At 38.5% G+C, this 17,483-nt stretch overlaps 1 protein-coding gene across 4 annotated transcripts in view; it reads right to left on the minus strand.

The window, feature by feature from the left end:
- Positions 1-17,483, minus strand: part of cadm4 (cell adhesion molecule 4) — a 235,497-nt gene that overhangs the window by 17,003 nt on the left and 201,011 nt on the right. For all 4 annotated transcript variants that reach the window (XM_014975197.2, XM_014975274.2, XM_014974978.2 and 1 more), the window contains exons 4-6: positions 15,587-15,748; positions 11,431-11,521; positions 4,825-4,997 (exon numbers count right to left, since the gene is read on the minus strand). In XM_014975197.2, the coding sequence (XP_014830683.1) occupies positions 4,825-4,997; positions 11,431-11,521; positions 15,587-15,748 (426 nt within the window). The remainder of the gene's footprint in view (positions 1-4,824; positions 4,998-11,430; positions 11,522-15,586; positions 15,749-17,483) is intronic.

Genomic DNA, 17,483 nt, shown 5'->3' on the forward strand with positions numbered 1-17,483 from the left:
ATTTTTGCCAAAAAGAGTGATACTCACAATTTAAAAGAAATAATAATAATTAAAAAAGCATGAATCTAACAACGTGGGTGTTGAAGGTGAAAAAAAGAGAGCACACTCTGGGTAGGTGCTGGAGTTATGAATCATCTTAAACATATTTTACAGCACAGAACGATATTTATTTTCCATATTGACTGATGAGCTTCATTTAATTCCCAGAGGCATTTCTCTAACACCTTATTAAATCATCCATGGTGGATTATTTGCACTGACAGAGATGTATAGCTTATGCAACACTCCAGTTTTATAGAGCATTTCAAAACACACACACACACACACACACACACACACACGCACCCACACACACACACGTGTATCTCTGGAAACTTTAAAAGCTGAATGTAAAGAGGGATCATATCGTATTCCAAAAGAAAGAATTAACACCATGTTTGCCTCATTATCCATTGTGACATTTGTTCGAAACTTAAGAGCAGTGTTTAATATAATGATGTGCGGCAACAGCCCTGATCTCTTTCAGATAGAGGTTTGAAGTGAAACAATCTGCTCGCTCAGTGAGTTCATACTTTTTGCTAAGAACAGTAAAACCACTGCTGATACAAAGCGACAGTGTGCGGGTTCAAGAAGCTGATTGTTGTAAAGCCGCTGTGCACAGAGAAGCTGAGTTTTTTTTTAAAAGCAGGTTTCTGTGCTTATTTTTAAAACAAATGCAGATCTCTAGCATCACATACATGATTAAGAATTAGTCAAGTCCTGTAAAAATGTATCTTCATATTTATTTTCCCAGTTTTTATCACACTGGCATGTTATACATCATCTAACTCATTTTATTACAAGACAAAGATAACCTGAGTAAATATAAAAACTACTTTCAAATGGAAGCATACAGTGGTTGGTTGCTTGCAAAGTTGTCTGACAGCAAGAAGGTCCTGCTTTCGAATCTGTAATTCGTCTTTCTGCATGTTCTCCCTGTACATACACAAGTTCTTTCCAGGTACTCCAGATTCCTCTCATCGTCCATATACAAGTTATAGCTAATTGGCTATGCTAAACTCGCTGTAGGTAGGAGTGTGTGTGTGTGGGCGTGTGTGTGAAGTGTGGTTGAGTTTAAGATTATGAACTTCTAGCCAGACAATCTCCTTTTGCATTTGTAGTAGAGAGCAGAATTTAACACTCTATTAGCGACTGCAAGATTTCCAGGTCCGGAAGCAGAACAATTGTGTAGATTAGATCATGATGTCTTGCTTTTTGGGTGGGGGAGTTACTTTTTTGCTGGGGCCAAGTATGTTGGGATAATTTTTTTTCTCCTAATAAATTAAATAATTAGGTTGTCTTTGTTTCTGCTTAAAACTGATTATCTAAAGTGTGACAAAAAAGCCAAAATAGCAAAAATATTTAAATGGAATATTGTTTCATCATACACTAAAAGGATAGACCACAGAGACAAGACGACAAAATCTTGAAAGACAAGAAATCAGAAGAAAATGTTTCTCCAAATACATTTGTAGACGTCAAAGCCTTAAATATCCAAGCCCCTAAGAAGCGCATAGAGAAAGAAAAACAAGAAGCTAGTGGGTGGGGATATCGCTTTTTATCTTGCCACTGCTGCCACCCTAAAAAAAAAACTGTCATTATTAGTGTCACTGAAAGCGTGTACAATGGCATGTACAGGGCATCGACATGTGAGAGAAAAGTGGTGTTAGTGTTATGGGTGTTGAGGGGTTGCTAACTAAAAGCAGCTCAAAATTGTTCCATAATACATCTCTGTTCTCTGCATTCACCCTTTCTGCTTCTGATCTCCAAATCAGGTGCTAAGCGCAATGACAGGAGCCTCCACCAGGGGCTGGGGAGCTTGGATCAAATAGTAGCAAGCCCTGCTGAGTGACGGTAACGTTGGTGTAATTAGGCCAACTCAAAACCAAGCCAGAAACCGGCCACTAATGATGAGCTCACTCTGCAGTTTATCCTCACTGCTGTCCTCACATAAACAAAATCCTGTGTTGTCCTTACACCACTGAAAGTTTAGTCAGTCGTTTCGCGCGGCACTGACACATTACCATTCATCAAAACCTCGCTTTTTCAGATGCAACTCAAGCTCCGACAGAAAGTTGGCCAATTTGTCGCAGCTGCTGACAAACAGAGGTGTGAGATTTTCCTGAGGTCTGTATTATCATTTCCACTGAGCCATGATGCCATGTAACCAAACTGGGTTAGCTATCAATGAAGGAGAAAATACCATCAAATTATAAAGTCAGAAAGTCTAGACATCTTGAAAGTATGAATCAATTTAAAATCAAGCTTTTTTTCATTTTTTGCAGCTAGTTAATTTTAAAATTCATTCTTCATATAAGACATTTTTGAATCACAACCTTGAAAACCAAAAACATGCTTTCGTACGTGGATGATGACAGTCTTTGAGACTGTCATTGGCTCTGACTGTATACAGAGAAGCGATAGTTTATTTGATAAAAAAAAAAGAAACAATTTTAACAGGAATATGTTAAAATTCCTGAGTGGATGTGCAGCTGTTTATTATCCACACAGCTACAAAGATCATCTATGCAGGAATTGCAGGTGAACTCAGTGGAAATAAACACAGGAAGAGTTTTTTATGCACCAGCCCAACACTCTCTCCCTGTGGGAAATACTTTTTGTTCCAGGATTATAAAACGATCAGATTTTGCATTTAAAACATAGGACAACCAAAGGAACAATACCCATCTCATACACAAGCGATGACAGATGCCTTGAGCAAACGTAAACAGCCAGACTGCTGAGACGCCCGCTAGTCTTGCAAGAAGTTTATCAGGTAACATAATTGGTTCTTCTGAAGCATTTTTATAGGTTTTACTTTTCATGAGTCCACTGTCTGCAAAAAGAAAACAAAAAAAAAAAAACTATGATAATAGGAAAGAATCCAATCAACAACCTTACTCTCTAAATATTACTTCTGGATGTTCTCCCACATCACAGCTTCTGCTGTGATTTAATTTTTCTAAGTGTCTGAGCCAAATGAAGGAGAGATTGCAGCTGGTGTGATTTTAACTTCCCTCCCATCAACCACGTGTGTAGCATAAGTTAAAACATATTTTTCACCTTGCATATATACATGTTTACAAGAAAGAAAAAATTACTTACTTTTTCATAAATTGATATATTAAATGTCTTAAACGAGGGCAGAGCCGAAGCAAAGACTAAGTCCTTGCTTGTGTGAACAAACTTGGTAAATAAAGCTGATTTATTCTGAAATGACATTTGACCAAATGACATGTGGTAAGAGAAGTCACTGCTGACAGACTGATGAAGTCCCAGTAATGCGATGTAATAAATATTCTCAAGGTAAAAACTGATTATAAGTAGAAAAGTGAGACCTGCACAACCTTGGCATGGCTTTCTGACATACTTATGTATTGAGAAATGAGAGCGCCGATGGATCAGAGTGACAGTGGAACATTTTTAGTCTGGATCAGAGCACAATCTCAGAGTTTGCTGCCTGAATTTCAGTGTTTGATCTTTTGGATATAGGTGGCCATTTTCTACTGTGTCAAATTACAGACAGAGCGAAGGCATTTAGGGCGTCGTTTGTTGGGTCTACAACCCTCTGCACTACGACAGCATCTCTTCTTACATGTTCTTCCTCACAGGATAAATCACTTTACAAACATTTTTGATCCTTTCTCAGTTTCTTTTCATTCACATATTTCTCCATTTCAACAATCTGTGAAATTAATGTTGCTATATAGAAGTCTTTGCCAAATAAAAGACTGATAAAAATATCAGATATGTGCTGGAAGAATATAGTCTCTATCATTTTATTTAAGTGAAACACCTAAACAACAACAACAAAAAGCTCCTTGACTAACTCTAGCTCCTCTCCAATACGTCTGCTTATGCAAAAAATAGAGCATTGATCTGAATTTAAACAACAGATGCTTAGCTGTTGTTTTTCTGCCAAATTTAATCATGTAAACATGTAAAAAAAAACAAAAAAAAACTGAACTCTGTTGTCTGTTTCCAGTGTGTCAGTGAGTTTTGAAAAAACACAGATCTTCCATCTGTTGCACAAGGTCTGGAGCCTATCCCAGACTTGGGTTGGACCAATGGCAGGTTACAAGGTTACCAGTCCATTATGGTGCAAACACAAAAACACACTCAATCACACACAACCACACTTACAGTCAAATTAGAGACACAAGTACCTCTACCATTCACTTTTTTTTTTTTGCTCTGGAGGAGCAAAACAGGGCACTCAAGGACTGCCCTATCCAGGCACTTTAAGGATAAGCAAACTTTATACAAAAAAAAATGGAAGGATTAGTCCAAAACCTTTACTGGTAAGAAAAAATAAATAAAAATTACCTGTCTTCACTTATTGCACTCAAGAGATTTCAGTTCTTCAAAATTCCCTGAGGAGAAAATTGAGTCCCAGCGGAGATAATAAACCAGCAACACACAAAGAATATACTAAACAATAATGTTTCTAAGCTTTCTTGTTGAGGCAGCCTGAACACCATGTGGATGATATTTAGCAAAGAAGATCTGCTATGGCCAGAGCAAAAATAAAATATAATGCATAAAATAAAACAGCCTAAAGAGAAATAAAATGCATCAAGATTTAAAGTGTCTGTTGCTCTGTGCAATAACAACCATATTCTGAAGACGCTGGAAAGAAGAGATGATCAATAAAACCTCAAAAGAACAATCTCAAACAAACAACAATATAACAAAGAACATGAAATGACTAAGAACACTTAACAACTTAAAAGTGGGATGGAAAAGAAAAAAAAAATCAATGGAACAAATTGTTGACATACTCACCGTACACCAACAGGGTGTAATGATCAGCTGCACGACCGAAGTTGTTCTGGGCTTGGCACAAATATGTCCCGTTGTGTGATTGGCTGAGACGGGAAATCTGAAGAGTAGGCCCAGAAATCTCTGCTCTCTCAGGCAAAGTGTCATTTATCTTGGACCACAGGATGTCTCTGGGCCTAGGAAGAAAGATTGAGTGAGAATATTTAAAATGATGCTGAATTCAGTGGATGCGCTCATTATGATATGGGAGAATCACTCAGCTAACTTTGATATCTACCCGAAGTGATACGGAGTGGTGTCAATAATTTTTGTAATATGTTGAACTTGATCTTTAGGTAAAAATCACAAAGTTTGCATTTACAAAAAACAGTTAAATCTTACTATTTAGATTAAAATGACCAGCATTGGGCTGGAAATACAACTTGGTTACAAATGTATTTTCTTAATTTCAATCCCCTTTCAGGCTTGACAAATTAGCTCATCATCTAATTAGAAGATCTAGTGGAGGGTAGAGAGGTTTTAGATCACATTTTTACATGCTTTAGATGCCGGAGTAAGTCTTAAATGTTGCAACAGGGAAAATCCTTCCACTTTATCCACACATGCATGCTTTTCAGTTTAACTGTAAACTGAAACCAACAAGGCTGACTGTGAGATCAGGAATTGAAAACTTTTTTTAGTTCAGTTCATATCTCCAAAATGAAGGTGATGGAATGGTATCTTTAATTCCCTTTTTCTATTTTGTAATGTCACATTGACAAAACTAATGATATAATGACCAAAGGGCAGTGCACACTGCACAAGAGCATAGAAATTAGTTATTTTACTTGCGGCTGCAATAGAAAGAACAAAGTTCTTGCTGGCAAGGACATTTCATACTTCACAGGAACTAAAGCGCAGACCTCGCTGGCAGTATTCATAGGTCTCTCCCACTGCAGAATATTCATTTCACATTTCTGGGATACCACGAAAGAAAGAAAAAAAAAAATCTTCTGCCGAGAATATGCATCAAGAACAAGAGCTGGAAGAGCTCCCAAACTGTGAACAAAAAGACAAACATGTCCTTTTGTTCTTGTGGCAACTGGGAACTAATTTCTGTTCCTGCAGAGTTCAGTCATATATTCAGTAAATCAGAATGCATTCTGATGAGGGTCGCTTGTCAGAATAAAAGAATGTTACTTCTGAAAGTAACATTAAAGCACATATTAAACATTTTTGCATTAAAATTCTTAGTCGGCTGATGTAATAGTCTAATCTTAAATGTTATGTTTTCATTTGCTGAAAGTAGAAAATTATACTTCCAGTTTAAAAAATAAAATAAAGGATTGAAACACGTTTCTGAAATAAATTAACTTTTCAATAATAAGTAAAGTTATTGTCAACTTTACTATATTGATTTACTACCTGAATGCTAATGCATGCACCTAGCACGCTAGCGCAAGTGTTAACGTGTTTTGTTGTCTGAAGGGCCATAAATTCCCACTAACTCCTTACATGCCATCTCTAATGTCCATATCTGGATCTTTAAATTGAGCATGCTACAGAGATTAGCTTGTTTTTGCTAATAAACAGTTAGTTTGAAAATGCCAAAGCACAATAATTCTCCAGACACCTTACTGTAGCTGTTGAAGTATGGCATAAATGGCTCATTTCTTCACCAGAGAATTTCAGGGTATATATAGGGTTAGAAAAATGGGTACAGTAAACAAACAAACAAAAACATTTAAGTCACAGTTCAACCAAGCCATTGTTTCTGAATTATTTGCACAAATGCTTTAACTCTAAAACACTTATCTGGTATGAAATATTTAACAGCATCTTCCTGATAATGTTCATCATTTTAAATAAATGAAGGTTATGATATAGTTACATCTTCCGTCCATGCATTAAATATGTTAGTGCATTTGTTTCACATTGTTTCATGTTGACGTGTTAAAAAGAGATTTGATTTGATTCCTTTTGTATTCAAGCCAAGCACAGAAAAATTATTGAATCAATAAAAGATTTGGACTGAGAAGTATTTGCATTCAAAATGCAAAGCTAGTTTATGACACAAACCAATATATTTTGCATAAATTGTAAATTAGTAAATGGGTGAATATTTTACACACAGCAATAATTTAAACAAAGCTCAGCAGAGTTTAAGTGTTGGTATTGCGGAGAAAAAAATAGAAAGTCAAGTTAAAAGAATGGACTGCAGCACAAACAGGCAGGGGTGCTATAAAAAGAAAGGTGGCAAAGAAGGGTAAAGTGGCCCAGAGGGCGAGGGTGAGCGAGATGAGAAGACAGAGTAGAGGGGGTTTTGAAGAAGAAGCCAATGGTAACAGGGGGCCGGATCCTGAAAAATAATGAGGAGGTAGATGGTCAGAGAGCAGCAACGGTGTGAAACGGGTAGCAGGAGGGAGAGAGTGGCAGATGAGAGAGGAAAAGGGTGTCAGGTGTGCAAGGTGGAAAAAAAAGACAAAAGCAGGAGGAAAGACTGTAATATTACTGAGGGAAAAAGAGAGGGGAGATGATATGGAGGAAAATGAAGGACAGGAACAGGCAGACAAAATGATTTGGTCATGAAAGGCAGAGCAGACAGGAGGTGTGAGGATTACAGAGACATCCGGGTGAAGAAATCCCTGTGAGTACAGCGTGTGTTTCTGGCTGGGTGTCATGGCTCACGCCACTTTGGGCAGATTACAATCCTGACTCATCTGGGTTCTAATCCTTCAGGAAGTCTAATTAAACCTCCTTCTTGCTCAGTCCCTCACATGCAAGCCCTCTCCCGTACTAAATATGCAGTACAGAATCTTATTCTGAGCTTCAAACTCATAAGTACACACTTATACCCCTGGCCTCTGTAATCCCTTTTAAAGCTAATTCACAAATAAGGAGGTAAGCGAGAAAAGTGACATGGGGGCATCCCCGTCTTAATGCCAGACACACTAACTGTAACCTTTCACCAAAATGTAGTGGCATTTAATTGGTCCTTATTGCCTAACAAGTGGTTAACAAACTTGGTGAAGAAAACATGTGGGTGGCCTTGGTGCGGTGTTTGTGTGTAAAGCATGAGATCGAGGTCAGAGTGCAGAGCCGCCTGAAGTCCCACCCAGTGATCTCCAAAACACACGCTAACACACATCTATACATACACACAGTGCTCCCAATCAGCCTCTACAAAGCTTCAGAGAGGCTAGGGCCAACACGGTTTTCAGCCAGTCCTCTCAGTTGGATTTCACTAAAGACATCACACAAAAACATGAACACACACACACACGCGCTCACGTTCACTCTTTGGCTGCACGGAGCTTTACTGGGGGAGCTTTAGTGGACCTGATGCCCACAGACAGACGGACCATCTAGGAGCAGGCTTAACGGCTTAGGGCCCAATATCATTCTGTAGAGTGCACAGAGTCCATGGACCCTCTACGGGAGAAAAAAAAAAAATAAAGGTTTGTTTCAAAGTTGGCTTTGAAACGTGTTAACGACTGATCGGATTTTGTGCATGTTTTACAGATCCAAGTCACGCACACTCACTAATAAGTTCTTAATTATAGTAAGAGTTTGGAGCAACCTCTTAAATTCCCATTGTCCTTCACGCTGCAAAATTGAACTCAAACCAAAGAAGCTTCTTCTGAATACAAAGAGGATAATTTGGTGACAGCGTTAGTTTTCTTTGCTGTTTACCAAGGCACTTTATCATATTGATCATGCTAATAAATGACAGTTTGAACAGTTTTAGCTTTGCTTTGGAAAGTTTAATCAAACCTCACTGTAACAGTCCTTTTCTACTTAGTTCTGTGAAAGAAGTAACCTCAGAAGTATTCAGTTTTCATTTCAAACGTCTGCTTAAATAAAGAGCAAAGAAGTCCTGCATTAATAATTAACCACTAATTTGAGATTGGAGGAACCTGACAATTATTCAATTATCACAGGAATTGGGTAGAATAATTTTTATCCTGGTGTAATATTTTATAAGCAGCACAGAATCTATTAAAGTTACTCAGAGGGACGTAAGGAGGACAGCTTCTACCTTTAAAACCTGTACCAATGGGTGATTGAGCACATATGTGGCTGATGTAACTCAAGTGAAAGGAATCGTTATTATGAAATCAGAAAGTTGTGGGCTCAATTCCAGCTTCCCCTGCCTCATGACGGCGTGCCGCCGAGCAAAGCACTTAGCCCCAAAGTTGGCTACTATTCTACATAACGTGGATATGATTAGAGCAGCTTAGGGAGTGACAATCATTGCACAGAAGCACTTTGAGTGTTTGGTTTTTACTAGAAAATTATACATAATTCAGTCACGGCCTATGTACAATTTCGGTGAATACCAAGCAGATGTTTAGCATAACATACAAAAACTGCTAATACTTATTTTAAAAACTATAGACAGAGAATTTTGAAAACTTTTTACACAAATCTAGAAAAAAACAACAACCCAAGAGTAACTAATTAAGGTAAAAGATGGGATAACATTTAAGGAAACCCAGCGAGAAGCAAACCGCATGGCATTGAGAGCAAAGGATGATCTGAAGAGAAGTGAATAAAACTGGAGGGCAAATATACTGGAGAGGTGATTACTGGTTAAAAAAAACAACAAACGAAAAATAACAAAAACAGGCCAGTGATTACTGATGTGTAGCAGCTGTGAGAGAGGAGGAAGCTTGAGGCAACTGAGGGAAACAAATGAGAGGGAATAGCGAGCTCATAGATCTGTAAAAATTAAAGTAATAGCTAAACAAACAAAAGAAGCATAAAAAATCCCAAAACAAAGACTAAAGCACAAAGAGGGAATCATAAAAACAAAGCACAACAAAACACAATAATCTATAAAAAAAAATAAAAACAGCCCAATATAAATCCTTAAGTATATGATGCTTTTGTGATCAAAATATCAGACAGAAAGAAAATAAAGCAGTATAAAGAAAACCTTACAGCTTAAAGTGAACAGATTTAGTCAATTTTTACTTCCACTGCATGCATTTCGGACTCTTTCTTCACCCAAAAATAGTTTAAATAGTCCTTTTTCAGTGTGTGTTTCACGTAGGAAGATCAGTGGTAGGACACAACCTCCCAACTCTATTTCCCCTGGGAAAAAATAATTAGCTTCAGTATGAAAAACTGTCTAATGCAAGTTTAAGTAACACAGAGCTCCCGTGACATTATTGAGGTCTAAACTATTTTTTTTTTTAAATTGCACTTCAAAAATATTGAACTATCTCTCTATTAAAAGAGAAATCCATTGTTAAGTCTTCATAGTTAAGACATTTTCACGTGTGCTGTTAAGAGAAAAAAAAAGCATATGGAAGTAAACTATCTCTGTTTATATATATAAAAAAAACATTGCAAACAAGCAATGTTAAGAAATACTCAAGAAGAAAAGCTTCTGTACTTAAACCCATCAGCTGACCTGTGAAATTGCCAGGGTCTCAGTATGAAACACCCAGTTTACACAAGATTTGCTTTCTGCTGAATAGCTAAAGTGTATCAGTTATCGCAAACTTTAACCCGTGTCTCTCTTTATATTTCAACTGCCTTGTTTTATTGCATCTCGTTTCTCAGCTTTTAGATGCAGACAAATAGTGGTGATGAATGTGAAACACTAAACATTATGTATCTGTAAAATCGTTACGTCTGCCTGAGTTATGGTGTTTCAAGTGGACTTGCGTATATAATATATATCACATCACAGCGATATAAATAAGAAATATTAAATAAAATGATACATTTGTTATGCTGGACTGCCTGGTATGTGTGTATTTCCTTGGGTGGAAGTGTGAAGCTTTTAAGCTCTCTGCCTGAGCCAGACTGTGAGTGGAAATGTCACAAAAAGCCTAAATAACAGAAAATTGTCCAACTCAGGGTATAAAGTGTATTAACAGCCATTAAGAAGTCCCACAATGCTAGAAATCTGTGAGGTAAGTGTTTAGGGGCAATGATTTTGATGTGCAGGGTTTACTAACCGTGTGCTTGAAAATTCAGTTTTTACTTTCATTATTAAGAATTTTGTAAAGCAGTGTTCTGTGAAAAATGATGTGCAGTCAAAATATGTTGTGGTTTATGGTTTTTGGACAACTGATCCAAACTATTCCTTTAAGAAAACTGGCACAAGCGGCTTTGAATGTCCACAGATTGACAGACAGACAGACAGACAACTAAAAGAGGTAAGAGAGGTAAACTTCTCAGCAATATTAAAGCTGTTTACCCCTGTGGGTTTCTCTGCAGCCATCTGCTGAATTGTGGTAGATTAGAATTGAAATATCATATCTTAGCAGGTAAAACTTCACTGCGCAAACGGGTTTTTATCCGGCTTTTTGCATGCTGTTAATTTTTTATGTGCTGATACTGTCCCTTCCAACCTTCCCTGTGTTCTCCTCAAAGCGTCTTTCGTAAACATGTTCCGATAAATCTTTTTGCGTAGGTTGCCCTTTGTAACAGTTACCATTTCATGTGACTTAGGAGGTGAAGTGAAGGATATCTGTGTTTACTCTTAGAAATTTAAAGAATTTTCTGAAGTAACTGTTGCAAACTTTGTCGTGTTACGTCAAGTGTAAATCAAAGCAAATATCCTCAGCAACATTCTTCTAGAAAACGACTTTCAAAGCAAACAGAGACACTTACAAAGGATTCCCAGTGATAGAGCAGGTGAGGCTGAGCGAGTCGCCCTCACGCAAAATCCCTGTGGGAGAAACAATCCGCACTGTGGGAGCAACTGTGGAGAAACATAAAAAGTGAGAGTATGTCACCATGGAGGCGCGATAGCAAAATCTATACAAAACAGACCGTAATACAGCAACAGTACAGGTGGAACAAAAAGGAATAACAAAAGACAAAGGAAAATAGGGAGAGACGAGAACAAAAATGAGGACCAAGGGAAAAGTGATAAAGTGGCAGGAAGAAGAATCTTTAACATCTGTTTCCTAGGCAACGAGCCCACAATCCTACGGTTTGTGACACCTGTTATCATAAGCAGTCCACCACTCCACCAGCTGCTGTACCGCGTTTACTTCAATAACACAGCAACAGGAAGCCAAATCCACACAGACGAAATGGCCATTATTACCAGTTCTGCGACTGGAGAAGCCACCAGCATGCAGAATGTGGAGCCTGATAAATATTAATCATTCGGATCCATCAACAAACAGCTATATACATGTGGCAAATTAACTGTTCTCAAAGGCTGATGCAGAATTACTTGCTGAGTGTGAATCATATTGCCAAAAGTAAATATTTATGCATGCCTGTGGAATGTTTGACTTTGCAAAATTATGGACATATTGCTGGATAAGAGTCCCACTGAACTGCCAGGCATGCTGATATGAGGAGAAAACAAACGATGCAACAGAATATTGCTCTGGTAGCATTCGATCAGCAAACTGAGGTGAAATGTGCTAATATCTATTCTCTTGGTTTAATGTGCACAAAATGTCCAACTACGGGGAAGCTGTTTGGCGAACAGACAAAAGGAAAATAAGAATGTAAATAAATTGCGATCCAACTGAACTGAAAGTAACATTATTTCTGTCATTTAAAAAAAAAAGATAGTGATATTCTACAAATAGCAGAGAAATGTTCACTACAGAAAAATTAAATATGTGCAGTTTCAGATTTTCCTTTTGCAGAAATGGAAAGCCTGTTGCTTTTATTCTGAAGAATCAAACATTCTGATGACTTATAAGCGCATGTTAATTCCTCAGTTGTCCACTTCTACTACAGAGCACATTTTATTGGGGAACTGTGTTCTTAATCGTAATTGTATGCCAAGTAAAAACATTTGAGATGCTTCAAAGTGCATTATAAATTACAAGATAAGGAGTACGGCTCATTTAGTGACAACATGAGAGATCATGTAAAATTTCAGATCAAACGGAACATAAAGTGCTTTTATACTGCAAACTTGAAAGTGTTCTTATTTGTAATGATGTCAATATAACAGTGAGAGACTAAGATCTTGGCAGCATGTGATGTTAATTTTGCTATGAAACAACTTCAAGTCATAAATACAGACTTCTGTTAGTAAAAATGTTCAGAAGAAAAAGCCAACATGAAGAGGTTCTTATGAGCAAATTGTAGATCACAAACCATGAGTGTCTTTGGCTAATAAATCAGACACACAAATATGCGCCGCGCCTCACCTCTCTCAACTAAAAACAACAAAATTGTAATTCGTAGTTTTCCCCAAAACACTCCTGAAGTCTCTTCTCATTTTTCTGCTGTAAAACTAATATTTTGTTTGGTTCCGTCTCATGTGCCAGACATACAAGCCAACTGAGAAATTATGTCTCTACAATAACTGGATTCCAAAAAAGTTGCGACACTAAACAAATTGTGAATAAAAACTGAATGCAATTATGTGGAGGTGCCAACATCTAATATTTTATTCACAATAGAACACAAATCACAGATCAAAAGTTTAAACTGAGAGAACGTATCATTTTAAGAGAAAAATATGTTGTTTCAAAATTTCATGACGTCAACAAATCCCAAAAAAGTTGGGACAAGGTCATTTTTACCAATGTGTGGCATCTCCCGTTCTTCTTACAACACTCAACAGACGTCTGGGGACAGAGGAGACCAGTTTCTCAAGTTCAGAAAGAGGAATGCTCTCCATTCATGTCTAATACAGGCCTCAAACTGTTCAATCGTCTTGGGCCTTCTTTGTCGCACCTTCCTCTTTATGATGCACCAAATGTTCTCTATAGGTGAAAGATATGGCCTGCAGGCTGGACATTTCAGTACCCGGATCCTTCTCCTACCATGATGTTGTGATTGCTGCAGAATGTGGTCTGGCATTATGTTGTTGAAAAATGCAGGGTCTTCTTCTTCTTCTAGAACCTGAACATAGTTCTCTGTATTAATGGTGCCTTTCCAGACATGCAAGCTGCCCAGGCCACCAGCACTCATGCAACCCCAGACCATCAGTGATGCAGCTTCTGAACGGAGCGTTGATAACAACCTGGGTTATCCTTGTCCTCTCTGGTCCGGATGACATGCCGTCCCAGTGTTCCATAATGAACTTCAAATCGTGACTCATCTGACCACAGAACAGTCGTCCATTTTGCCTCCCTCCATGTTAAATGACTCCTGGACCAGTGCAAACGGCTGAGCTTGTGGAGCTTGCTTAGAAATGGCTTCCTCTTTGCACTGTAGAGTTTCAGCTGGCATCGGTGGATGGGACGGTAGGTTGTGTTCACTGGCGATGCTTTCTGGAAGTATTCCTGAGCCCATGCTGTCATTTCCTTGACAGTGGCATTCCTGTTTGAGGTGCAGTGACGTTTAAGGGCCCGGAGATCACGAGCATCCAGTAGAGTTTTACGGCCTTGACCCTTACGCACAGCGATTGTTCCAGATTCTCTGAATCTTTTGATGGTGGAATTGGTGATCCTCTCACCATCTTGGCTTCAGAGAGACACCGACACTCTAAGAAGCTCTTTTTATACCCAATCATGTTGTCAATTGACCTAATTAGTGTTAATTGGTCTTCCAGCTGTTTGTTGTATGTTCAATTTCCTTTTTCCAGCCACTTATTGCTACTTGTCCCAATGTTTTTGGGATTTGTAGACACTGTGAAATTTTGAATCAACATATTTTTCCTTTAAAATGTTACATTTACTCAGATTAAACTTTTGATCTGCCACCTATGTTCTATTACGAATAAAATATTGACATTTGCCATCTCCACATCATTGCATTCAGTTTTTATTCACAATTTGTTTAGCGTCCCAACTTTTTTTGGAATCCGGTTTGTATAGTCTCTTGCTTTTCTGAGTAAATTCAAATTTATTGCAAAAAATCTGCTGTTATGATACTAGTGATTAACTGTTAGCTGCTAATAATGCTTAAATTGGCATTTACAGCTTCCTCGTTGTGCTAAACTAAAGAACTATTTCAGTTTTAATGAGTCTAGACTGCATCTAATTACCTCTAGTTAAAAACATAAAATGCATATGGCGATCAAATTGAATGGGGCAATTCTACACAAAAAAGAGATTAAAAACTGCATGGGAGCTACTATTGTATCTGGAAATACAAAAAATATAGAATTTTTAATCCATTCTTGGCATCAGGGGCAACTTAACATTAGTGAAGCATAAAAACCTCAATAAATGAACAGTTCAATCCTGGACTGGTTTAATTTACACTGATTACAAATTATTTGAAAGAGTCTAAGATCTGTGAAACCTTAATGCTATTTGTGATACAGATTCCTGGTTTTGTATCTTATCGTAGCTCCCTAAGAGAATATCAAAACTGGGGAATTAAAACTTCTCCAAGCATTTTAATGCACTTCCTCCTCTAAGACAGCATTATATTTTTACTACTTTGTGCAAATAAGCCTGCTGGGATCAATCCATCCCTAAGCAGTCCTAAGATCATTGTACATACTAATCTAGCAGAGTTTTTCATTGCTTCATGTAGATGTTGGTAAGCTCTTAAAACCACAGGCCAGGACCCTGACTTGGCTACGGCTCTATTTCTGCTCAACAGGATCTCTACGCGTTGCACTTTAACGAGGGCAGGACTCACACTGGGCTGCTCTACATACCTCAGAAAATCGGGCCTAAAATGAATCATTCATTGTTTAAAAAAATGAGTGTAACCATGACAAATTTTTGCAGGGGAAACAATATAATGAATACCATTAAAGTATTAATTTAGGTGACAGCAGCACGGATGGAGTAATGAGCAGTTGTGAAATATTTAGAAGAGAACATTATGCCTTTTCATTTGCTTGACAGGTTGTAAGAAAGCGCCGCAATAAGGCGAGAGGACTTACAATACACGTCCAGCCGATAATGTCGAACCCTCTTTTGGCCACTCAGCGCAGGGTGGATTGCCTCGCAGTTCAGCGCCGCGCCGTTGTCTTTCCTCTCCACTGGGATGCGGATGGTGCTGGATACGCTGAATGTCTTCCCATTGTCCTGCTGCGACACAACACCTATGGAGAGGAAGAGAGAATAGATGGGGGATGAATGGAGAAGTTAGCAGTCAAAACACAAATTTGTTCTTTCTCTTTACCCCCAGCAGCGAAATCAAAGTATTGAAAGGAGAAGGCAGCGGGGAGGAGATTGTTAGCCAGGGCCTCAGAGGCAGGGAGAGGGGGGGACAGAGAAGAAAGTATGCCAACGAAGAGGTAGAAGTTAGTAACAGATGAATGAGTTTTTTAGAGCTTCAACAGGCATCCACAGAGAGGTGGATGAGTGGAAGGCAGAATGAAAAAGGGGCAAGAGAAGAGAAAGCAATTTGCATCTACATTTCATGGCAATTATGAGCAGCAGCACTGTTTGTATTCAGATAGCAAATCAACTAAATGTTTTGTGTGTCTGCAACCAAAAGAAAGGGGGAGGAAAAAAGAGGGAGAGGGAGCAAAGGATAAAAGAGGGAATATGCATAAACCAATTGAGATTTTAACTGAAGCAGACACTGGGTGGGGGAGTGGGACATCACAGTAAAAGTGTGAGACACAAAAAGAAAAGGAGGCAATAGAAATATGATTGATGTGGGTATGTGTGTCTATATGTTTGAAGGAAAGCAGACATGAAAGAGGACGATAAGAGCGGAAGGCGAGATGAGGGGGGAGGGGAGGCAGAAGGAGGGAGGAGAAAAAGCCGGGGCGAGCTAACGGGACTTGACACGGTCACGTACCAGGAGTTTGTGCTTGTTTAGGCAGAATACAATATTACTTTTATCACACTGAGTTTTCAATTATTGCTGGCAAGCAAACGAAAGTTGGCCTAATCGAAGCCTGGGAGATGGCGGCGGCGAGTTCTGATGAACAGAAATGAGGGCGCGGCGGAAAGATAGCGTCTTAATTAAAGAGTGCCTCCTATATCTGCTGGGGATCTGCTTCTAACCTTTAGTGTCACAGTTCGTTTAGCTCAAGGCCGAAGGATGATGAACAGGAGAGAAAATGGGAATAGAAGAGCAGAGGGAGGAGAAGACCGAAGGATAAAGCCAGAAAATCAGACAAGAGAAGCAGAGTTCCCATCTGTCTTTATGACTTTTGAGGGCCTTTGCAAACTGTTGCGACTTTGTCAGCAACAGAGTTCAGCAAAAAAAGGGAAAAGTATCAGATTAAAAGAAAGGTCTATGAAGTAAGTGGGAGGACAGATACGATAGTCAGAATGATAAAACAGGTGTATTCTGACAAGGAAGAAGAAGAATGCAGATGAAAGAGAGAAAGAGTGTCACACCACAAAGGGAAATGAGATCATGGCTGACATGAAGTTCTCAGGGCGACAGACTGCTTATTACATCTCCAGTAGCTGTTTAACGCTGATTATTAAACAGTACTAATGGCATGACAGCCCGTCGTACCTGAACGGGTTTGTACCTGTAATCAAATTACAAGAACTGAAAAATGTGGCATGTGCATGTATTCAGCCAAAGAGTCAATGCTGTGTGAAGAAACCTTTTAAGGTACGACTCTTTGCACATTTTGAGCAGCTGAAGCTCGTCCTGAATATGAATATGGATTTCCAAGATTTGACAGAAAAAATTAATTAGTCTCAGGTTTGGACGTGAACAACATGCTTTGATAGTAAACATTGTTTACAAAGGGATCTCTTTTGATCCCTCATCATCTCTGAGAAGCTTCCAATGCTGAGTAAATCTTTCTTCACACAGCATGACACTGCCGTCACCATGTTCCACAATGTGGACAGTTTTCTCAC

The sequence above is a fragment of the Poecilia mexicana genome, unplaced genomic scaffold (genome assembly GCF_051168715.1).
Source record: "Poecilia mexicana isolate PSO_F unplaced genomic scaffold, ASM5116871v1 scaffold_16, whole genome shotgun sequence".
In the NCBI taxonomy this organism is placed as follows: Eukaryota; Metazoa; Chordata; class Actinopteri; order Cyprinodontiformes; family Poeciliidae; genus Poecilia; species Poecilia mexicana.